We start from the raw sequence: 24088 nt of genomic DNA, 5'->3' as shown, positions 1-24088 counted from the left end.
GGTTTGACTGGAGAATTACAAGAGGATCCAGGCCCCAGGTGAGAGCGTGCTGTGGCCCGGTGCACCTACAGCCGTAGCTGCAAGATGCTCGGCCAGAGGCCTTTGCTACCTGGGAGTTCCTCACAGCCAAGCAAGGAGGGTCCGTGGGCACGCAATGCCTCAGCACGATGAGGTCACGTGGTTGTTTGTTCTCTCACTCACATGAGGTCAGGCTGTCTGGGGGTGGGGATCTTGACTGACTCAGCTGAGAACACCTCTTGATAGAGACTCTGTCTCCAGCCACCTGAGGACTTCTCAAGGCAGCAGCCAACAGCCCTCCCACCCACCCTGCAAGAGTGCCCCAGTGCACTGAGAAATGCCACGCAGTAGGCATCAACACTCTGGTGGGAGTCTGACCTCTGCTGTGTGACTCTGGACAGGGCCTGTGGCCTCTTGGAACTACAGGTAGGACAAACACGCTAGGCCAGGCCCCGTGCGTGCAAGTGTTTTCTGGGCTACTAAGCTCATGCACAAAGAGCTTCCCTCTAGTGACCACTGGGCAGGGACTTCCTGGGGGCAGGGACTTCCTGGGGGCAGGGATCTTATGTCCACTTTCCCACCCCAGCCCCTCTACCACTGGTCTCCACAGAATGGGAATCCACCCTCCCTGTGTGCACAGTAGTGCTAATGCAGTTCATGCATTCTGGAGTACAGGTTAATAGCAGGATCGGACACCAGGGAGTTAGCCTGGGGATTAAGTGCCTTTAAGGGAGCGTGGTTTGCAAGGAAAGAGCACAGTATACACAGGTAGGTGAGAGAGAAGATAGGGCTTGCCGGAAGCAGGTATCATCCCTGAGGCTGCTGCTGTAGGTGGGTGGTGTATAACAGGAAAAGGAGCCCCAGATTCACCTGTGGAGGCCTCCACTGCATCCCAACTGCTCAGGAAGAAAAGGCAGGCAGGCACATTTTTTTTTTAAAGCCCCACAGGTGATTCTAAGGCCTGGCCAGAGACGTGTATGGTCGAGCCAAGGTGAATACGGAGGTGCAAACTGGCCGTGTGTGTAACGGGTTCTGCCCCTCCTCAGGTTGGTGCATCTGGATGCTTCTGCAGCTGTGACCGTGGTAAGCGCCCAAGGCCAGGCAGATTCAGGAGGGTCCCAGGGGCTTACCTGACATTCTAAAGGGCATGAAGATCTTCTCATTGGTATCTGGGTGTAGAATAGCCTGGCAAGAGCAGGGAACAGAGCACAGGGTGACTGTGGGCAGGAAGAGGAGGGAGGAAAAGGAGAGCTCCCCCCGGGAGGACTGGAAGGCCAGTCCTTTCTCACCATTCAAGGCAAGAGAAACAAAACACAGGCAGCAAACAGGACTTTTCCTGATTAATGCTCAAAGCTGAATGCAGGTGATTGGGACTGGGTCCTCTGTCCCCTGTGCCTAGTATTTAGTGGGCATGTAAGAAGGATTTTGTAGAGGCGCCCACAGGGAAGGAGCTCAGGGGCCCAGGAGAAGGCAAGGGGCCTGAGCTCTGGCATTCAGAAACTCAGGCCCTGGGTGCTGGGAAAGAAGGGACGGCAGGGCAGCACGTGGCAAATGGGAGGGGCAAGGCTGAGCAGCACAGCCGTGATTCCCCAGGACAGCGCAGGGCAAGGTCCAGGAGAGCAGAGAGGAGGGAAGGAAATGAATCCAAAATTGAATTACCTGCTTGATTTTCTGTGCACTCCAGAGCTGCAAGGAAGGAAGGGAGAGAAAAAAGGAAAAGGAAATAAAGGACAAAAATTCAAAGCACATATCAATTTAAAGTCTCAAAGCCCCATATTTTAACCAAGAGATCCAGTTCGGAGGGCCTGAGAAGCTCAGGCTGTCCTGACGCCCCCAGGACTGGCAGCATCCCTGGGGCTGTGGCATCAGGGAGCCCAGAACAGCAGAGCTCGGGTCTCTCATGCAGATCATTTCAACCAAGGGTCCTCCGCTCTGGCTGCGCTGTAAAATTACTTGAAAAATTCTTCCAGCAATTCTCTAGTTGATTCTAAGGTATGGCCAGGTATGAAGTCCCGATTTCAATGAAGTTACTTTAACTGCCTCCCAGAATCACTAGAGGCAGCATAACACAGATTTTTCAAGGCTGGACAGACTGCCTGGATGCCTGGCTTTGCCACTTCTTCCGCTGAACCTCCATTTCCTCATCTGTAGAATGCGGATAATAGCTCTGCCTCCAACATTGTTAAAGAGGAATAGGAAAAGTGACTGACGCAGCGCTGGACACACAGGAAGGGCTTTATTGCTGCCGACTGCTGTGGGCATTATTTTCCTATTGTTGCTGTTATTATAACAAGGTTATAAAGAGAAGTTGCTTTCAGATGAGCGGTGAGGTCTCTCCAGCACAGCACAGGAGACAGGCTGGAGGGACAGAACAATTGCCAGTTCCTTCAAATGACACAAATGCTGTATTTCATTGAATCTAAGACATCACTGACCCTAAGATACACTAGCATGTCCCGCTAAGAAATAAAAGTATAACATAATGCCAAGACCTCCATCAATTAACAGACTCATCCCATTTGAGAGATGTTAAAATGTGATAAGATAAACCTTTCAAAAAGAAATCAAGCAAACGTAGTCAAAATTTATGGGCAAACCAAAGGCGGGGCATTTTTAAAGGAGCAAGAAGGTATGGGGTGAGAGGGAGGAGGTGGCCAGCAGTTGATTTGAGTTTTACAAGAGAACGCTTCAGTTACGCTTCATTTATATAGCAGCATTGTCATCTGGAATATAAATTAAACTGCAGAAGGCTAATGGGTAGCAGAAACAGAAGCGTAAGATTGATATATTAAAGTTTATGCATTTTACTCACAGCAGAGTCCCTCAAGCCTTAATTCACAGCCTAATTATCCTTATTTTAGATATATTTCAAACATATTTGATTGTCTGCTATTCCAGACTCTCAAAGATTAGAAGTGGTAGATTTTTTTTTAATAATTAGGGATAAAGGGGACTGAAGAGAGAAAAACTAAATGCAAAATCACTGTTGGCCAAAGAAGGTGAGTCAGTGCATAACAGCAAAGAGGTAAAAAAAAAAAAGTGATAAAAGGCAGATCCTCTATTGCTCAGAAAGTGCCTTCATACAGTGCGCCTCCAGTCCCAGCACCAGCTCTGGTGCAACCCCAGGCCCTGTGCTCAGATTCCTGACACCCCATACTCCCCACCCAGGATCAGAATCTTCCATTTCTAGGTCCAGCTTCTTAGAGGCAAGGGCATGCCTGCTGCTGTCCTCCAGTATCTCCCACAGTGCTGGGCACACAGCAAACCTAAAGCTATTCTAAATTAAAATTCCATTCTAATCTATTCTATCCTATTCTTTTTTTTTTTTAATTCTTTTTTTAAAAAATTTTTTTTAATGTTTATTTATTTTTGAGACAGAGAGAGGCAGAGCATGAATGGGGGAGGGGCAGAGAGAGAGGAAGACACAGAATCCAAAGCAGGCTCCAGGCTCCAAGCTGTCAGCAAGGAGCCCGAGGCAGGGCTTGAACTCACGGACCATGAGATCATGACCTGAGCCGAAGTCGGAAGCTCAACCAACTGAGCCACCCAGGCGCCCCTTTCTATCCTATTCTAAATGTTGATTTCTTGGAGAGAGAGCATGAGCTTGAGAGAGGGAGACAAAGGATCTGAAGCAGGCTCCTCACCACTAGCACAGAACCCTACATGGGGCTCAAACCCATGAACCAGGAGATTATGACCCAAGCCGAAGCTGGATGCCTAACTGACTGAGCCACCCAGGTGCTCCAAAATTTTATTTAAAAAAAAAAAAAAAAGTGCAAGATCTCTTTATATAACTCTTATAAAAAGAAAAGAAAAGAAAAAATTCCCCACGATTCTGATGAACAGCTGGGGTGGAAAACACTGGTCTAAGACATCAAACGACAGTACAAAGAACAGGTATTAGAACTGCGTTCAAATCACTTGCTGGATGTGTGATTACTCTGCCTGTGTGCCTCAGTTTCTCCATCAGTGAAATGGGTTGTTGTAAGAGTAGGGCAGAACTGTGCTGGATGCTCCCAGCAGTTTGCATTTCCCTTTGGGCACACAGCGAAGCCTGTGTTTCTAGCTTCCCTCACGGGCAGGTGGGCTCATGGGATGGGGTGCTGGCTAATGAACTATGGGTGGAAGTGACATTCACCACGCCTCCACCAGGCCTGGCCCCGCAACCTCCCGCAGAGGATCCAGTGGAGGCTGGTGGCAGCAAAGCCACGAGGCAGAGGAGGCCAGGCCCTGGACAATGGCATGTGCCCTGTTCCCCAGCAGCACTGGACCCTGACATGAGAGAGAAATAGACCTTTGTGCGTAAGTCCCTGAAATCTGGGGTTGTTTGTTCTGGTGCTTGGCTCACCCTGACTAAACAGAGGTCTCAATGAGGTGTACATATCTAAAATACTCAGTCCCTGGAACGTGCTCAATGAATGCCTAAAGTAGAGGAGAAGTCATTCAAATGAGCAATCTATTTTTAAGGGACTTAATTATTTTTCAAAGTAACTTCATCTCGATTGTCTTTATTCCTACAACATGCCTGTGAGGTAGGTAGATTATTTTCAGACAAAGCAACTCGTCTCAGAGAGAATAGGTGACTCAGCCAGGGTCCTCCGGGTTGGTGGCAGGATGAAGATGGGCCCCCGGGCCTACCTGGCCTCTCGACTCATGTTCTCCTGCTCTCCAGGAGCCTCTGGAGCAGATCGCTGCCTGGTGTGGCCAGGGTGACTGCCGTGCCTGAGGCACGAGAAGAGGAGGAGAGTCAGCTGACATCATCCTGGGGTCCCCGAATCTCCTCCTTGCAGCCCGGTGGCTGATGCCCCTCGCCAGCACCTGTTGCTCCCCTCCCGCAGAAGTCCAGCTGCGCAGCCCAGTGCTTGTAACCCATGGCCACGGCCATGTCCCTCAGGTGCAAGGACTGCCTCCTCTGCCTCACCCAGGAGCGGGGGCGTCAGCGGCAAGGCCAGGGACCCGGCGCACACAGACATATTCCCCACCCTGCAATGACACCACCACACCACGCAGGCCAGTGCGACAGATAAGAGGCGATAACAAAGCCTCACACATAATTCCATGCTTCCCCGCTGGGCTGAGCACCTTCCCTCCCTTTAATTATTTGATTCTCACACTCAGAAACCTGCTCACAGCCCAGGTGAGGAAGCCAAAGCTCAGAGCCACCTCCAAAGTCTCAGAGGCAGAGCTCATGACCTCTGACTCAGATTTGTCCCTCCATTCATCCTCACTCATTCATTCATATTTAGTGAACAAGTGCTAGGAGTCTGACACCCTTCTGAGGGCTTTGTACATATTAACTAATGTAATCTCCTCAATAGCCCCTTGGGGCAGGGACTAGTACATTCCCCACTTTATAGATGTGCAAATGGAGGCACAGACAGGTTATGGGACTTGCCCAAAGTCTTACAGCAGCACTGGGATTTGAACCCAACTAGTCTGGTTCCAAAGTCTCCAGTCTTAACCACCACATGCACCTGTTCCTAAATGTTAGCACACTGACATTCACTGTTCTCTCCTTTTAGGCATCTATATATTTCGGAGATCTTTCCATGTCACCACCACTCTTCCTAACAGAAACCTTGGATGCATATATTGTAAACCATACCCTATAAGTGGACTTTTAGGCTATTTTCCATCTTTTTTTTATTGTGGAAAAATATACATAACCTAAAAATTTACCATTTTAACCACTTTTAAGTGGCAGGTCAGTGGCATTAAGCACATTCACATTGTTATGTGGACATCACCACCATCCACCTCCAGAACCTTCTCATCCTCCCCAACTGAAACTCTGTACCCAGTAGATCCTTTTTTAAAAATGTTTGCTTTAGGGGCACCTGGATAGCTTAGTCGGTTAAGCGTCCGACTTCAGCTCAGGTCATGATCTCACGGTCCGTGAGTTTGAGTCCCCCATCGGGCTCTGTGCCAACAGCTCAGAGCCTGGAACCTGCTTCAGATTCTGTGTCCCCCCTCTCTCTCGGCCCCTTCCCTGTTCATACTCTGTCTTGCTCCGTCTCTCAAAAAAAAATAAATGTGAAAAAAAATTTTAATGTTTATTTTTAAATGGGGAGCCTCTGGCATCTTCTCATCAGCCTGTGAAGTAACTACACTTTAACCTGCGAATTCCTCAACTTTAGCCTATAAAATCCTTAATATGACTTGTCTTCTCTGGGCTCAGCCCATCTCACTCCATGCCTCTGGCGGAACATAAAAGGGTGCGGCCCCAGTCGCACCCTTGGAACTCATGTGGACGTGAGACCTTGGACCTTGCTTGATTTCTCAGCTTGGGCAATGAGGACAGAGCGGGGGTGGGGGAAGCAGTCTGGGCAAGAGGTTGCTGGAACAATGCAGAAGTTTGCTGATTTCAGAAATGGCCAGCGTCTCAGCCGAGCTGCCATACGAACCTATTAGAACCCCGTGTAGAGGCCAAGGGAAGGGGCAGAGGGTGGGCTTCAGAAGGAGAAGCCTTGCCTTTTGGGTGTGGAGCAGGGCATACCCCAGCACCCAAAACCCAGATGAAGGGAGCAACCGCCCCCAGTCTGGCTCACTCCCCTTCCCCTCTGCCTCCTTCCAAGCTGCTTCTCCAAACCTCTAAAGGCAGCAAAGACAGAGCCTATTTAAAACAACCTCCAGAAGGTAATTAAACAGAGCCCGAAGGGGATCCTTCTGTAAAGCAAAGGATGCCTCCATAAAACAAACAAAAAAACTTCCTAATTTATCACTTGGGCCAATCCCATTATTCCTTACCATTAATTTTGTTGCCATGGTTACTCCCAGGTAATATGTACATATGCAAGTCTATGTGGGGTAAAGGTACCCCCCCTCAATCCTACAGATTCATAAAAGGAGAAAAACATCCCCCTGGTAGTTTAGCGGCAGTAACTTCTTCTGTATACGTGCAGCTTCTCGAAGAGGACACACCTTGGAATCAAACCCTGGTCTACTCCAGATCTCCCGCTTGCTGGCCATGTGATTTGAGGCAATTTACTTAATCTTTTTGCACTTCCACGTCCTCTTTTGCGATATGGGGATATGAATAGTTACTTTCAGGTTATTGTGAAAATTAAAGAAAATTCATTTATTCAGCAAATATTTACTGAGCACCTACTATGTGTCAGCCACAGACAGCTCTGGCATTAGGAACACATCAATGAAAAAAATACTGAAAATCTCTGCTTTCATGAAGCTTATATGCAGTGGGGATGGAGGGCACAGCAGTACAAGGTGGGCAGGGTCATTTTCTTTCTTTCTTTTTTTTTTTTTTAAGTGGGTTCCACGCGCAGCGTGGAGCCCAGTGGGAAGCTTGAACTCATGATCCTGAGATCAAGACCTGAGCTGAGATCCAGAGTCAGATGCTCAACACACTGAGCCACCTAGGTGCCCTGGGGTCATTTACATTCAGGTGACGTGGGAGGAAATACTTGAAGGAGGGAGTAAGTCATGCAGATATCTAGTGGGAGATTGTTCTGGCAGCCAGAACAGCCAGAGCAAAGGCCCTGAGGCACAAGTGGGCCTGCCCAGCGCGTGTGAGGGACAGCAAAGGAGGCCAGCGTGACTGGAGTGGACTGAATAAGGGGAGACTACTGGGAGACAAGATCACAGAAGGAAGGGGGCTTTGCAGGCTGTGCTAAATACTATGGCTTTTACTCTGAGTGGAAAGCAGGGACACAACACAGTTGGTAGAGAAGTGGTTCTCAACGGGGGGCGGGGGGGGGATGTGATTTTGCATCCGGGGTACATTTGGCAATGTTTGGTTGTCATGACTTGGGAGGGGGGCTACTGGCATCTAGCTGGTAGAAGCCAGGGATACTGCTAAAAATCCTACGGTGCACAGAACAGCCCCTACAACAAAGAATTATGTGGCCCCAGATGCCAATAGCACTGAGGCTGAGAAACTCTGGAACCAAGGAACAAGTGAAATAATGTAGGTGCTCACAGATTACTCTGCGTGCTGTGATGGGAATGGACAGAGGGGCCCAGGTAGAATAGGGGGACCCCCCAGGAGCCCACCGCAGCGACCCAGCCCAGAGATGCACCTACAGCGCCCAGCACCACACCTAGCACATCCTGCAAATGCTTCAGCTAGGATTGGCCACTTGCCTGTCCTGCGCTAATGGCAAGGGACAAACCGTGGCCAGCCTACAGGGGTGGGCTCCTGACCAGGAGTCAGAGGCTAGGGGTCCTGAAGGCTCTGGTAAGGAAGGGGAGGTGTCAGCCAAGCCTTCCCTTCAGCCACCTTCTGGCAAACCTGCTGACACCCAGAGAAGATTTTGGGTGCAAGTATTTTTAACTCTCTCATATTTTCTCTGCTATTTTCAGCAAAGCCCAAACACAGCTGACCCCATTTCCACACTGCCAGAGGAGGAGACTTGCAGGATCTCTTACACCAGCTGCCCTTTCTCCTTGGCAGGTTGCAGGCGGAATCCACCCTTTCGTGGGGCCTCTGGGCAACCAGTAGGTTACGCTGGGTGCAGAGTAGGCAATTAACAAGGTGAGCTGGTCCCCAGGCCCTGGGGGATGTGGAATGATGGGCAAGAGCAGCCCACAGGGGCTCCCAGAGACCTGCTCTCCTTACGCCTGCTCACTCCAGTAGCTTCCAGGCTGGTTTCCCTAAGGGCACTTACCCTCCCCCTGGCACTCGGACTGATGCTACCACAGTGCACATTCAGGCTACTCCCTTGCTCAAGAGCTTCCAGTAGCTTCCCCTTGCCCCATACAACGCATCTCACATCTCTACCTGGGTTGCAAAAACTTTTGCAATAAGTAACTTCCCAACTGCCTCTCCAGCTTCCTCTCTCTGGTCTCATCTTCTCTCCCCACTCCTTTCTCTCCTCCACACTCCCTCCCCATCTCTCTCTCTCTCTCTCAATCTCCACTTCACTTCTCCCTCTTGTCTGTGAACACGGTGGGTCTCTGTCTACACTCTACACTAACCACTGTGTCCCCTCTGTGAGGCCTTTCCTCACTCCCTGCATTCTCAGGACTCTCTCCTTGCTGAGCTCCTACCTGCCTCAGCCACAGTCTTGCCTCCAGCCTGGCCTCTAGCGCCTGCTTCTGTGTGGTCACCTCACCTGTGCTGGGAGCCGGCTGCGTGAGGGCAGGAACTAGGGAGCGCTCATCTCCCCCTCGGGGCCACCTCCCAGAGCAACTGCTCCAAACAGGATGCTCAGCAGATGCCCAGGGCCTGCACTGTGTGTGCGAACCGCACAGGTGTAACTGGGCTGCAGACCTTCACAAATGCCAAGCTCTTCTGCCTGCCATGTTTGCACACATCAGTCCACTCCACAGAGTACCCCCTTCCCTGCCAAATCCACCTTCAGGAAGTGGGTGAAAGATGGGCACTGGATCTAGCAGGCCCAGCGTCAGATCCCTGTTCCACCACATACTGGCTATGTGACCTTAGGTAAGTAATGTAACCTCTCTGAGACTCAGTTTTCTTACCTGTAAAATGGGATTAATACAAGCACCTACCAAATAGGGTTCCTGTGAACATTAACTGAAATGTGCGTAAAGTGCTAATACTTAGCACAATGCCTGGCACTTGGTAAGCCAAAGTGAGTGGCGGCTCATTACCAAGAGGGCATCTTTCATATTTAACCTCACCCATCTCCATCCACAGCAAACCACTGCAGCGACACCCCAGTGTATAAAGCGCCACAACAGAGTCAACATCCAGAAACCTAGTCCAGCTGCCTATGCTTATAGCTTTGCTCTCATCTATGGCTTTTTTTAAAAATAATTTTTTTAATGTTTATTCATTTTAGAGAAAGAGAGAGAGATAGGAGCAAGTGAGGGAGAGGCAGAGAGAGAGGGGGAGACACAGAATCCAAGGCCGACTCCAGGCTCCGAGCTGTCAGCACACAGCCCATCGCAGGGCTCGAACTCACAAACCATGAGATCATGACCTGAGCCAAAGTCAGATGCCTAACTGACTGAGCCACCGCGGCACCCCTATGGCTTTGTTGTTTAACTGATAACTACAGTCCTTAATAGGGCTCCTAGCACAGCAAGTTTCTACTTGTCAAGCCCAAAGGGTAATTTATATATACTTATTTTTATTTTATCCTAAAGACTAATTTTTCACTGGAATAGCAACCTTTTAACAACGGTCTCTGCAGGAATTATCAGCCACCCACCAACAGAAGACCAAACAAAGGCCATCAGGTGTGAACAAACTAGCAATCCACTTGTATGTACCCACCAGTGAGATGTCATAACAAGAGGCCAGGCTTACAAGCTGGTAAGTAGGTTACCCTGCGCTGCCTGTGACATCAGGATAGGCCCGCAGGCATCAGGAGGCAGCCACAGGCTTCTGATCCACACGCCTGCAAAAGGACGTCAGAGCAAGCACAGAGCCTAGGGGCAGATGAGGCAGCTATCCAGACTGAGATCCAGAGCCACCCTGGGCCTAGATATGGCTTGTGAGCAGGACCAGCCTAGACCAGGAATAGGGGACCATCCTTAACTGCAGAATGCTGAGGCTTTCCCAAATCCTGGGCTAATATGTCATCATCCACCCACTCTGTTCTTGTCCATGGAGGCCAGAGGAGGTGTGGCTTTGCAAATGAGGCCCAGGGAGGGAAGTATTGTGAGAGCCAGGAGGACTGGAAAGGGAAGTAGAGGGAGGATATGATTATTAATGGGGCTGAGCAGCAGGCTCACACCTAGAGCACTGTGCTACCCAGCCATCAGATGGACACTGCAGGCATCACTAACGTGAGCCAGAATTGGGAAGCATGGCTACTGCCAGGATCCCCCGCCCCACCTCCCCTCCTCCCAGCTCTCTGGGGGCACACTGGGGCTTTCAGGGCAGAAAACAAAAGAGGCCCAGCAAATAGGGCAGGCAACTTTACGCTACTGAAGGGAGTAAAGAGGAGAAATGTGGCCTCACTCCCCAACCTCTGGATGCTGGAGGGAGTCCCAAGAGGCCAACCTCAGCCAGAGGGAGCTTGGGTTGGGAGCAGATGCAGGGTGAAGAGTTGGGGGGCTGAACTCACCCCTGACAGGTCCAAGAGGAACTGCAAGGGTCTGAGGATTACTTTGGCCTAGAGAGGAGATGTCAGGTGAGGCCACCCAGACTCCACAGTGCCCATGCCAGAGGGAAGCACTGTGCTCAGGGATGATCTGATCACAGCCCGTGCTTCCTGCTGATAGCAGCACAGATGCCTGAAGATAGACCCTGTCTAGCCAGGCATTGCCCCATCTCCCACCACTCCCTGGGGCCCTGCACAAGGACATCTGGCCAAGGTGCTGCATCAGCTCACATATTTGCCCTCCTTTCAAGTGGCCGGGCCTCAGTCAAGCACATTCTCCCAGACTTCCGCTGTGGGCGGCTTGCTATCTTCGCTCATGATGTGCTTCCTCACCCAGATGGCTCTTACCTAGTACTCCTCTTGGCCATTCCCTTCTCATCCCTCAAATCTCTGGTGGGAATCTCTTCCAGACAGTCTGGGCAAGTTACTCCTTCTTCTGCTGTCCCACAGTATGGTGGTTTTTCATAATCATTGCCTAGATTCGGGGGGTCCATGAAGCAAGATCTTCATCTACTTTCTTCCTTGCTCTCTCCCCTAGGCCCCAGCATCAAAACTGGCCTGCAGGTGCTCCATAAATACATATTACATGAATTAGGTTGGGGAGAGCTGATGGCTGAGCCACCCACCCCAGGAACAGCCAGCCAGGTACTAGTGTGTCCTGATGTCAGCCCAGAGCCTCAGCATGGGCTTTACACCTAAAGGTGTTAGAAGGCAAGGGCAGTGCCTCATAGGGTCACCAAAAGAATGGAAGGAGAGACAACAGCAGAGGAGGGACAGCAACATGTTTTTGGATGGAAAATAATTAGAGGTTTAGTAACTTATCCAGTAGACAAGAAAAAACCATCCCCCAAATGCCTGAGGAAGACATACTTAGGGAGCCAGTCCATTGCTCTCAAAACACCAGCAAAGTTCAGGTCTTGAAGGTACCAGGTACCACAGGAAAAAAGGGCTAATCATAAGACTAAACACAGGGAGTTGGTCTAAGTCTGTCCTCAAAGCAATAAGATCCCAAGGCCTTCACCATACAGCAAGGTGACTCTTACCACCCTCACCTATGTTTCCCAGATGCTAGAGGTTTATCAGCCTTCTGAAGAAACTAAATCCAAGTGATCCCAGACTTGAGAACACCAGCACAGCAGAGGGTGGGAGTAAGTGAGACTCAAAGCAGGGAAATTAATAAAAGTTTGCAAAGTGAGTATTGGGACTCCAGCCTCCTTCCCCCACTTGTCTTCTAGAATGCAGAGACGTGAGATGGCTACTGTACTCACAACACAGGAAAAGAATTCTATTAAGAAGAATTTAAGGGGTACTGAGGTGGTTCAGTTGGTTAAGCCTCCAACTCTTTATTTTGGTTCAGGTCATGATCTCACGGTTCTTGAAATCAAACCCTGCATTGGGCTCTGCACTGATAATGTGAAGCCTACTTGGGATTCTCTCTCTCCCTCTCTCTCGCTCTGTCTCTCTCTGTCTCTCTCTCTCTCTCTCCTTACCTCCCCTGCTTGTGTGCATGTGTACTCTCTCTCAAAATAAATAAAAACATTTAAAAAAAGAAGATTTTTAAAAAGAAACAGTCAAAGAGTTCTTGGAAATTAAAATTATACTAGCTGAAGTTAAAATTTCAATAGATACGTTGAAAATAAACTCAAGGAAATTTCTTGCAAAGCCACACAGGACAAAGTGATGAAATGGAAAAGAAAAAAATATAAGAAAATTTAAGTGTCAATTTAAGATGTCGAGTATTTGGCTAACAGGAGTTCCAAAATAAGAAGGAATTATCAAGGAAACAACATACGAAAATTAGCCAGAACTGAGGGACAGGAGTCTCCAGATTGAAAAGGGTCACTAGGAACCCAAAATAACAAATTTTAAAAGAGAAGATCCTAAACATTTCCAAAAAAGGGAAAACAGGTTACTTGAAAAGAATCAGAGATGAAATGTATCAGATTTCCAACAGCTGTCCTGAAAGTGAGAAGACAATAGAGTAATGTCTTCAAAATGTCTGTCAACCTATAATTTTCTCCTCAGCAAAATTGTCAATTAAGGCTGAGTGAAGAATTACAATTTTCAGACATAAAAGGACTCAAAATTTTCTTCCCATTTACTCTTATATTAGGAAGCTACTGAAAGAGGTGCTCCACCAAAACTAAAGTATACAACAATAGAAAGGCCTGGAGCTGGAAGAGGTGGACACCAGAAAGGAAAACTTCAGGGGAAAAAAATGGAACCGAAGGACAGGAGTCTTCAGATTGAAAGGAGGCACTGAAAATATCAAAGGCTGCTAAAGAATGTAGTAAGAGGTAGAGATGGTATAAAGAAAACTATGCCAATGTGGAAAAACTAAGGCAATTATTAACTCCAGGTAAAATACAAAGTTCAAAAGAGAGAAAACAAAAAACAGTATGTGGTATTTGTATAATTGTAATAGTGTGAATACTGAATATCCATAAACCCCCAAAGCCATAATAACTATTTTGGGAGAGTAATGAGGATGGCAGAGAGAAGTGTGTTTTTTATGGAAGTAAATAACAAGAGAGCTGAATCCTCATCTACTATAAATAGATAATACAAAGAACTAGTTGAACAATAAGACTATAGATAAGCATACTGGTTTGACATACAGATTTCTATGTGAAGAAATAGTTAAAAGTATTTGCTTCTGGAGAAAAAGAATGGGAACAGAAGAGGGATGGGACAACATAGTACTTTTCCTCCAGGTATTTTAGTACTATTTAACTTTTTGAACTATGCACACATGTTACTTTGGGGGGAAAAAAAGCGTGAAATTAATTTTTTTAAGTTTTTGAAATAAAGTTTATAAACAAAAAGAAAAACTTTGGCAATGTTAACCATCAGTCTCTATAATCATTAAAGCAGCCCTGCACTGCATCCCTCTACCTTTCCTCAAACCAAACACAACCAATAACATTTTACTTAGCTCTAGCTCAAATTCCTACATGATATATAAAAAACGAAATTATAGCATCCTAGCCTAATCCCCTTTATCCTGCCCCATCTTTCCCATCCTCAACCTGAACTTTTGGGTAGTGGTATGCTAGTAAATATTTAAAAATTAGTTCTTTGGGGAAGAAAGTCCTGATTTGTAGCATTTGCCAATTTCCATGGTGTAAATGCTCCCACATGGCTGATTTCAAGTTACTTCTGTGATGTCACTGAACGTGGAATTGGGAAGAGATGTACACATCAGCTCCAGGAAACTACTGCCTTTGGGTGTCTCTTGTCTTATCACCTCTGTGCTTCCCCCCAGACCCAGGGTATGAGAGAGAGCTGAGTGTCTCCTCCAAAAAACCAGAAGTCCACATGGCTATGTAACACTGGAAGTGGATAATGAAGGGAAGAGAGTTGGTTCCGGATGCAGAGAAAGGATTGTGACTTTGCCCCCTTCCTTCTCCTCCCACCTCCAGTAGAGTTACCTGCTCATTGGTGACCCCTGGGCGCAGGGTCCCATGCTTGTAGTCCTCCAGCAGCTGCACAGCCTCTCTGAGACGTCTCTGCAGGGGAAAGAAAACAGACATTGAGGGGCATAGATCCAAGGCTCCTGCAACTCTTTCACTTGCAAACAATAAAGAAGGATACACTTTAAATGTCCTTCCAAAGGGATGTGGCTAAATGACAGGGGTATAATAATACTATGGAACAATATTTGGCAGTTTAAAAAAGCAAAGTAGATCTGCATGTGATTCCATCTCCAACATATTTTTTTGAGTGAGAAAGTGAATTGCAGAGCTGTATGATGCCATTCATTATACCAAACAAACAAAGCCCACACACACACAGAAAACAATATTTTTCTATGAGAATACTCATGTGTGTAGATGCATCAAAAAAGCTCTAGAAGGAGACTTAGCAAACTAGTGGCAGGGGTTACTGTGGGGTAAGAAGAAAGGGTCCAGATTTGGCAAGGGGTGTCAGAAGGAAATTTAATCTTAATTGCAATATTGAAAGTTTTTATAAAGAGAACGTATTTATATAATACTCATAGAATTTCTTTTCAACATTCTAAAAACACCAGCAGAGATTTACATACTAAGTACATACGGCTACAGTAACTGATGGAGAGAGGGAGGGGGGGAAAAAGAGGATAGAATTGTATCATTTGTAAGATCTTAAAAGCTAAAGGGACAGCAACAGTGATTGAAGGCAGCATTTACCCACCAAAATATTTATATAAGAATATTCATAGCAGCACTATTCAAATAGCTCCAAACTGCAAACAATCCAAATGTCAATAGTAGACTGGACAGGTAAATGGAATATTACTCAGCAATGTAAAAAGCAAACTACAAATACATGTTACAACATGGATGAATCTCACAGAAATAAAGTGCAAAACGTATTTTCCAAAGATGAACACTCCAATATCTACCACTCCCCACCCTCTTTTAGAACATTCCCACATCCCCATCGAGAGGTAGAGTCCATGTTTCCTCTTGCTGATCCTGGGCAGGCCTTTGTGACTGCCGCCACAAATAGAGTACGGCTGAGGTGAGGCTATGTGACCTCGGAGGCTATGTCATGAAAATGCCTTGCACTTTGACCTTGTTCTCTTGAGATGGTCATTCTCTTGGAACTCAGCCGTCATACTATAAGGAAGCCCAAGCAGCTTCTGGAGTGATGCATCTGGATGGGAACTGAGGCTCTGGCCCAAGGCTGCAGCTGAGCTATCAGATGACAGTCAGCATCAACTCAACCACCACGCAAATGAGCCATCTTGAAATGGACTTTCCAGAGCCCCATCAATCTGCCCTAGCAGATGCTGCATGGAATAGTGATGAACCATCCCCTGCAAGCCCTGCCCAAATGGAAGATCAGTGAGCAAAAGAATTGAGTGTTGTTGTTTGAAGCCACTACATTTTGGGGTGATTTGTGAAAGCTGACATCCATAATGAAAAGCAAAAGAAGTCAGATGCCAAAGAGTATGTATAAAGTTCAAAAACAGGCAATGCTAATCTAACCAACCTGGTGGAGGTCATGTTACTTTTGGGGGGGGGGGGGGCAGGGTGTTGACTTGGAAAAGGCACGAGGGACCCCTTTGAGGTAATGGAAATGTTCAATGTCTTCATCTAAGTGGTGGTTATATGGGTATAAACATAGGTCAAAATGCTTTAAGCCATAAATTTAGGATTTGTGCATTCTATCATATGTATACCATACCTCAAAAAATTAACAAGAAGCAGATAACATTCATGGAAGGCAGCCTATGTCAAGGTCAGGTGAGGCACCCAGACATCAGGGTTGTCTAGCGTGGGCAAAGAAACCCAGTGAAGCTATTCTGTTCTCCTTTTTATAATTTTGCTTGCTTGCTTGCTTGCTTGCTTGATTGGGAGTATGAGCACAGGAGGGGGCAGAGGGAGAGAGAATCTTAAGCAGGTTCCATGCTCAGCCCAGAGCCTGACATAGGGCTAGATCTCACGACCCTGGGATCATGACCTGAGCTGAAATGAAGAGTCTGTGGCTCAGGGCCTGAGTCACCCAGGTGCCTCTGTTCTCCTGTTGATAAAAGAATAAGGCTGGCTGAGCAGAGGAATGCAGAGTGACCTCCACAGAAGTACCTTGGTCTAAAGGCAGGATGTAGCATCAGGAAGAGCACCCAGTGGGGCAGGTGGGGTGTTTGCTGAGCCAGCTGACAGGCAGTCCCATAGCATGAGAAATGAACAGCCACCAGCAGGACTAACTGGGAGCCCGGACAAGCCAGCCAGGCCACCTGACCCATCAGGCATGTGTGAAGTTTCTGTGGCCAACACTAGTCTAACCCAGGGCATTGAGGGGCCAGGGAAACTACATAGGAGCAGCCTGACTGCTGGAAAGTACAGCCCCTCCCCTTTCAAATGTATGGGTATCAATACCAAAATTCCAGAGTCCCTTCCCAGAATCTGTTTCCAAAGTGGAGATAGCTTTGTGAGGGTTTTTATTGGAGGGGGCCCCAATCAATCCATGCTGTTTAGAGAAAATGTCAGAAAAAATGGATAAGCACAAAAAATCACTTTAAATCACTTGTAAACATAGCACTGAGGTAACTACTGAAGAAGTGAGGATGGTTTTAAAAAAAAAGTGAGGATGATTTTCTTTCTAGATTTAAAGCATTTGTTTTTCAACAAAATGGGATCATGCTGACTGTTTCAACTGGCCTAAGGTCACACAGCTAGAAAGTGGGAAGTTCATTTTTTGTACCCAGAGTTTAGTCAAACCCTTGCTCTGTGCCCCCAACACCCCGAAAGCCGCCTAGTGATGCAGCGAGCTCCCCCCCCCTCTTCCCCCCCCCCCCCCCCCGGCCCCGGCCAGGCCGGCTTCCTCCCACGCCACAGCCTCTGCCACGGGACAATGAATGCTCTACTTTCCAGCGCTGAATGGTGAATGGCCCCGTGTTCTCATTATTTTCCCACTCCAGGGATTCTCCTGAGTTCCTATAACAACCTGGCCACATTCCATCTCATTTGACACCATCATTAAAGGGAGGCCTCCTGCCACAAGAATAAGTTCCAAAGAGCCCTGATCTTGGCATGGGTTGAGGGAGAACTAAATCCCAAGTTCCTGAAGACAAGCCCGAGAAATGAGGACTGGAGGAAGCTAGAACATGCTTTTCTGTTGCTGGGCCTTACTAACCCTCAGACAGGCCCCTCGGTCAGAGGCCGAGGGGTTGGGGCTCCAGGCCCTGCTGCGGGACAGCCAAAGAGGACCTTACAAGATCCCTGAGGCCTGCCTGTTCTGGGGGCTGGGCTCTTCACTATAGAGGAGGCCATTATCTGGGAGATTTGAGGGATGGGAGGAGTATCTCCCTGCTTTAAACGCTCCTCTCACCCCTATGCATCACGAGGCTTGACGGGAGAGCCCTGGGCACTTGAGGGAAGGGGAAAGCTGAAGGTCCAAGGCATGGTGAACTTTGCAGGAAGTCTTTTCAACCATGACCAAACAGGCAGCGGGGCCCTGAATGCAAAGGCATCGAGTGGCAGATGTAAAGCTGCAGGCCCTTCTCTAGAGCCCTGGGCCAGGGGGAGGGACGGCCAGGTTGCTTCCCAACCTCCCTCATTGGCTTCCTGCCTCTTGCTAACCTGCCAGAAGGTGTCACCTTGAGGTTGTCTCCTTGTATTTGATGGGGGTGTGGTCTCCAGAAGGTCCTTCTGGAAAGGCTGGCCCCTGGGAGGTCTGCTCCAGGGCAGAGAATTTAAACACAGGAGAATCCTGGCTCCAAGGGTCCTACCCCAAGGCCCTAAGTGGAAGGAGAAGGAAGCAGGAGGGCAAGCATGGAGTGGTGGCCAGAGAAGGCAGGAGACCGTACTACAGTAATGGGGACCGAGGGACCCAGGAAGGAAAGGACACAAAAAGGAAAGCCGGGGAATAAGTTATCAAAAACAAAATTAATCTTGGGGTGCCTAGGTGGCTCAGTCGGTTGAGCATCCGACTTCGACTCAGGTCATGATCTTCCAGTTTGTGAGTTCAAGCCCCACTCACATCGGGCTCGCTGCTGTCAGCGAAGATCCCACTTCGGATCCCCTGTCCCCTCTTTCTGCCCCTCCTACTCTGTCCTCTCTCTCTCTCAAAAATAAATAAACATTAAAAAAAAGAAAAAAAAAAAAACATGGGGCACCTGGATGGCTCAGTCGGTTGGGCATCTGACTCTTGGTTTTGGCTCGGGTCATGATTTCGCTGTTCATGAGTTTGGCCCCACATTGGGTTTTGCTGACAATATGGAGACTGTGTGGGATTCTCTCTCTCTCTCTCTCTCTCTCTTGTTTTCTGCCCTTCCTCCACTCATGCTCTCTCTCTTTCTCTCAAAATAAAAAAACCTTAAAAAATTGGGGAAAAAAACCCTAATCTTTTTTTTTTGGGGGGGGCACCATAGCCCACTCTCAAACTAAATGTAGACTGCATGTAATCCCTGCTTGGCTAACAGAGAGGATGTCAAACATGACATAAATATTTATCATAAGAATATTTAATATATTAAACACATGGTGGCAGTGATAGCAACTGATTTGGATATGAGTAGCACTCAGAAATATTTCACCCTCACATCTGGTAAAGGGACCATCACTGTCTGGGTGGTGCCTGCATGTTCCCACCTCCTGGCCTTGCCCATACTGTTTGCTTTATCAGGACACTCTTGCTCCCCAACAGTCTATGACCATCCCCAACTATGCTTCCAGGCTCATAGCCATCTTCTCCATGAATCTTCCAGAAATGTTCTCCACTCCTCTCAATAGTCAGTGCATTTATTTGATCTGCACCTCTCTGAGGTCCCTGACCCCTTAAGCATCCATGTATCCTTGTTGTCTGTCAGAGATTGCACAGCAGGGACCAGGGAGCTGGTTTTAGGTACTTTGCGGATCCACAGGACCCACTCACCCCTGTCCATCTTAACACGGGCCACACATCAGAGGGATTTAACCAAAAATGAGTGACTGAGGTTGCTGGGGGGAGAGGTGAAAGGTATGGTCAGGATTAGGAATCCAGGTTCCAAAGCCACAGACCAAAGTCCCTCGATGGTGATGCTGGTTTGACAAAATCCCAGAATTACAAGAGGCTGCACTGTTTACACAGGATGTAGATAAGAATACCCCTTTGCATATATCTATCATAGAACCATCTAGGCCACCTCCCTCCTCTGAAATAACTGGGGCCAGAAAAGGAAGGGTATTTCCATGTCCAGGGTTACATAGGGGTGGGAGGCACCTAGGAGCCTCAAATCCCTCAATCCCAGTTCTGGGCCACTTCTACAAGATATCAGCATGGAAGGGGCACCTGGGTGGCTCAGTCCGTTAAGCGCCCGACATCTGCTCAGGTCATGATCTCATAGTTAGTGAGTTCAAGCCCTACAACAGGCTCTCTGCTGTCAGCACAGAGCCTGCTTCAAATCCTCTGTACCCTCTCTCTCTGCCCCTCCCTTGCTCTCTCTCTCTCTCAAAAATAAATGAAAACATTAAAAAGAAAAGACATCATCATGGAAGAACCTCCTGTCTTCATAACAATAACTGAAAGAAGGGTCGTCTCCCAGTGAGTTCACAGCAATGCCTGCATCCCCCAAAGTTGACGCCTACTGGGGCAGGGCACCCCAGGCAAGGGTAGGAAGGTCCTTCCTTACTCTCACTCAAAGCCATGCCCAGCCCGACACAGAGAAACTGGAGCATTGAAACATGGGCATTTCAGGCAAAGTGGAGAGTTTGGAAGTCCCAAAGTTTGCAGAACTGAAATAAATAAGTAAATAAACAAACAAAATTTAAATTTAAATTTAAATTTAAATTTAAATTTAAGTTTAAAAAACAGCGTCCGATGCCAGGGGAGAATCAACTGGCAGAGGGGGGTGTGCATGAGAGAATGGAGCAGGGATGGCTGGCAGGGAAGCAGGAGGAGGTGGGGGCAGCAGCTTATGTCGCATCATGCCTTGATTGCTCAGTGTCTGATTGTTCTCACCTGGGTCAGTCTTGCACCTGCCCAGGGCAGAGAGCCACGCATTCTCCCCTCACCCAAAAGACTGCTTGAATCATTCCCAAATGCTGGGACTTGCAGAAGATAATGATTTATAGGCAGACAGGGTCCCAAGCCTTTCTCTTGTCTTCCTTCAGCCTTCCTATACTCTCCTGTTCCTTCCCAGTAGTCCTGGGACCCCCAGGGTTAAACATCTGTGCTGAGATTGGTCCTTGGCTCCCCCGCCCCAGGCCACCCTCAGGGAGGCCCCAGGGAAGGGGAAACCGGGGACATATGGGGAGGGGCTCTGCTTTCCCTGTGGCTGACCTCTGATCACCTTCAAGGGGCCCTTGAGAGGTAAACCCATATAATTCTGGCAGCATGACAGGAAGTATAACCCTTCAGAAAAGAAACCCGTCCAGCTACCCCAAAGAGCTTTAGAAACAATCATGGCCTCCAGCCTAGATAGCCTACTCTTGGGAATTTATTCTAGAAAATAAATGTAGCTGAAGTGAAAAGTGATAGGTTTGAGACTATTTTTCTTGGAAAAGCACCACCTATGCTGTTAGATCTAAGGGTCTAACAGGGACGGTTATTTAGACTTTAAAACTTGATTTTAAAAAATTGTGGAGACACTTGGGTGACTTGGTTGGTTGAGCATCCGACTTCAGCTCAGGTCATGATGTCACCGGTTCGTGTGTTTGAGCCCACATCAGGCTCGCTGCTGTCAGACTGACATCTCAGAGCCCACTTTGGACCCTCCGTCCCCCTCTCTCTGCCCTTCCCCTGCTTGCACCCTCAAAAATAAACATTTAAAAATATACAAATAAATAATTATAAAGACTTGGAAATGAATGAAAAAGGCAAATAAAAACTGTTCAGTGTAATAGTATGCCAAAAATGCATGCAGATAGGCAAGAACTTAAAGTGTATAAAGGTACTGATGTTTGGTTCCCTTCCCTTATGTTCATCTGTTTTGTTTCTTAAATTCCACATATGAGTGAAATCATATGATATTTGTCTTTGTCTGACTGACTAAAAATAATATAAAACCAGAGAGGGAGGCAAACATAAGAGACTCTTAAATGCAGAGAACAAACTGAAGGTTGCTGGAGGGGGTGTTGGATGGGAAGGGCTAAAGAGGTGAAGGGCACTAAGGAGGAGACCTGTTGGGATGAGCACTGGGTGTTGTATGTAAATTCTACTAAATTCTACTCCTGAAATCATTATTACACCACATGTTAACTAACTTGGATTTAAACAAAACAAAACAGTAACTTGTCACTGGGAAGCTATCAAAGATCTTATAAACAGGGGCGCCTGGGTGGCTCAGTCGGTTAAGTGTCCGACTTCGGCTCAGGTCATGATCTCGCGGTTCGTGAGTTCGAGCCCCGCGTCGGGCTCTGTGCTGACGGCTCAGAGCCTGGAGCCTGTTTCGGATTCTGTGTCTCCCTCTCTCTGACCCTCCCGCATTCATGCTCTGTCTCTCTCTGTCTCAAAAATAAATAAATGTTAAAAAAAAAAATTAAAAAAAAAAGATCTTATAAACAGGATGAAAACTGTGTTTACAAAGCTGTTTTAGGTAGAAGATAATGTTATAAATTTTGGCACTCTTTCAGTTTCTGTAAAAATCCCAAAGAGGGATAAATGAGCTTTATGTTTACACTTACATTTTTATAAATAATCAATAAAAAATTGAATAAAAAAGCGACATTTGGATATTTACTATTAAAACCTCGATTAAAGACTTTAAAATTAGAATATCAGATGTTGTCTAGAAAGCATTTAAATAAATGGGCATCCTCAAAGAGATTAAGGGTACACTTATTATGATAAGCACTGAGTAACAGAATTGTTGAATTACTATATTGTACACCTGAAACTAATATAATGCTGTATGTTAATTATACTGAAAGTTTTTTAAGTGTAGAGAAATATTATGATTAAAAAGTAGTTGATAAAAAATAAAATATAAATGGATATCCTCACTATTATTGAGACTATAAACTGATATGATCTTGGCACAGCTTGGTATAATCTACAGGGTAAACTGGCAATATATATGAAAAGCCTTAAAATGTCTTTCATTCAGAGGGGTGCCTGGGAGGCTCAGTCAGTTAAGCGTCTGACTCCTAATTTCGGCTCAGGTCATGATCTCACGATTCATGAGATTGAGCCCCGAGTCAAGCTCTGCACTGCTCTGCACTGCAGTGGGGCCTGCTTAGGATTTTCTTTCTGTCTCTCTCTCTCTCTCTGTCTCTCTCTCTCTCTCTCTCTCTCTCTCTCTGCCCCTCCCCGGCTCATGCGCTCTCCCTCTCTCTCTCAAAATAAATAAAGATTTTTTTTAAACATTAAAAAAAAAGTCTTCCATTCATAAATTCCACTTGTAGGAATTTATCCAAAGAAAATGAAGAGAAATATGGGGAGATTTATGTACATGGATATATACTGCAATACTACTTATAATGGCAAAAGACTTGAAACCACCCAAGTGGTCGACAATAGAGAAAATTATCAAGTGCATTATAGAATAACCACAGGATGGATTACTATGTGGTTATTAAATATATTTTGTAATGACATTTAATGACAAGGAAGAATGTTCATGATATGCTGCATGGAAAAAAGAGTATATATTATGTATACATATATGTTATGTAAACATATATATCATATATGATTCTCTATATATTCTATATAAAGAGATAGATATATATACACATATTACATAAATCATCCTAATTTTGCACATATGCATATACCAAAATGTCAATGGTGATTATTTCTGGCAGCTAGGATTATGGGCTGTTTTTATTTTCTTCTTTAGGCTTTCATATATTCCAGTATTTAGGGATTACTACCAGAATCATATCACATCAGAAGGCATATAATGTCAGTTTTTCATGGCTAAGGATGCTAAGTTTGGCCACCTGGTTAAAGCAATGTCCTCTAAGCTCTTCACAGTAAAGGTAACTTTTCCTCTTTGCTAACTATCTTCAGGGTGACACTTACTTGAAAACATCCGGATATCCTGTTTGCCTACAACTCATTACTCTATGCGAGCAGCATCCATTAATGATCCTGGTCAGAGGCAGTTATTTCATTGAGGGTTACACAATGACTATTTCCTACTACATTTATCAGCTGACATTCTTCTGTGAAGATGAGCTTCCCCCTCCCACACTTCTAGTGGACTGTGGACTGATGGGTTTCTCCTCCTCCTTCTTGTTGTTACTTTTGACTCCTGCATTTATTATTATTGCCATTATTATCATTCTTCAGTGTGTTATAACTGAAGGGTGGATAACTGAAGGGTGAATAACCCATTGTATTCTTCTTAACGTTCAAATTCTCCCAAATGTGACTGGTGGGTTTCCTTTCAAGCCAGTTCCTGTGTCTCCATTCTTTGAGCACCCTCCCACATTCTGTAGCAGCTCCTCTTGCCCCAAAAGTGGATTTCGCCACCTCTCCAAGAATCCCTGATTTCTATTAGGGAGTACTGGTTATTTAGAAACCAAGATCTGAGTGCTAAATGTGTTCACTGTTACCAGGTGTCATTGCTTCTAGGCCCTTGCAGTGAAAAGAGCCAGGAAACTGGAAAATATAAACACAAATGT

At 46.6% G+C, this 24088-nt stretch overlaps 1 protein-coding gene across 6 annotated transcripts in view; it reads right to left on the bottom strand.

The window, feature by feature from the left end:
- SFXN5 (sideroflexin 5) overlaps positions 1–24088 on the bottom strand; it is a 117328-nt gene that overhangs the window by 76223 nt on the left and 17017 nt on the right. For all 6 annotated transcript variants that reach the window (XM_040458539.1, XM_040458535.1, XM_040458533.1 and 3 more), the window contains 3 exons: positions 14483–14560; positions 1678–1704; positions 1149–1203 (listed from right to left, as the gene is read on the bottom strand). In XM_040458539.1, the coding sequence (XP_040314473.1) occupies positions 1149–1203; positions 1678–1704; positions 14483–14560 (160 nt within the window). The remainder of the gene's footprint in view (positions 1–1148; positions 1204–1677; positions 1705–14482; positions 14561–24088) is intronic.

Source organism: Herpailurus yagouaroundi, unplaced genomic scaffold, assembly GCF_014898765.1.
Source record: "Herpailurus yagouaroundi ecotype Mexico unplaced genomic scaffold, PumYag 221, whole genome shotgun sequence".
NCBI lineage: Eukaryota > Metazoa > Chordata > Mammalia > Carnivora > Felidae > Herpailurus > Herpailurus yagouaroundi.
The sequence above is the reverse complement of the archived record's forward strand: the minus strand, read 5'-3'. Positions and strand labels throughout refer to the sequence as shown.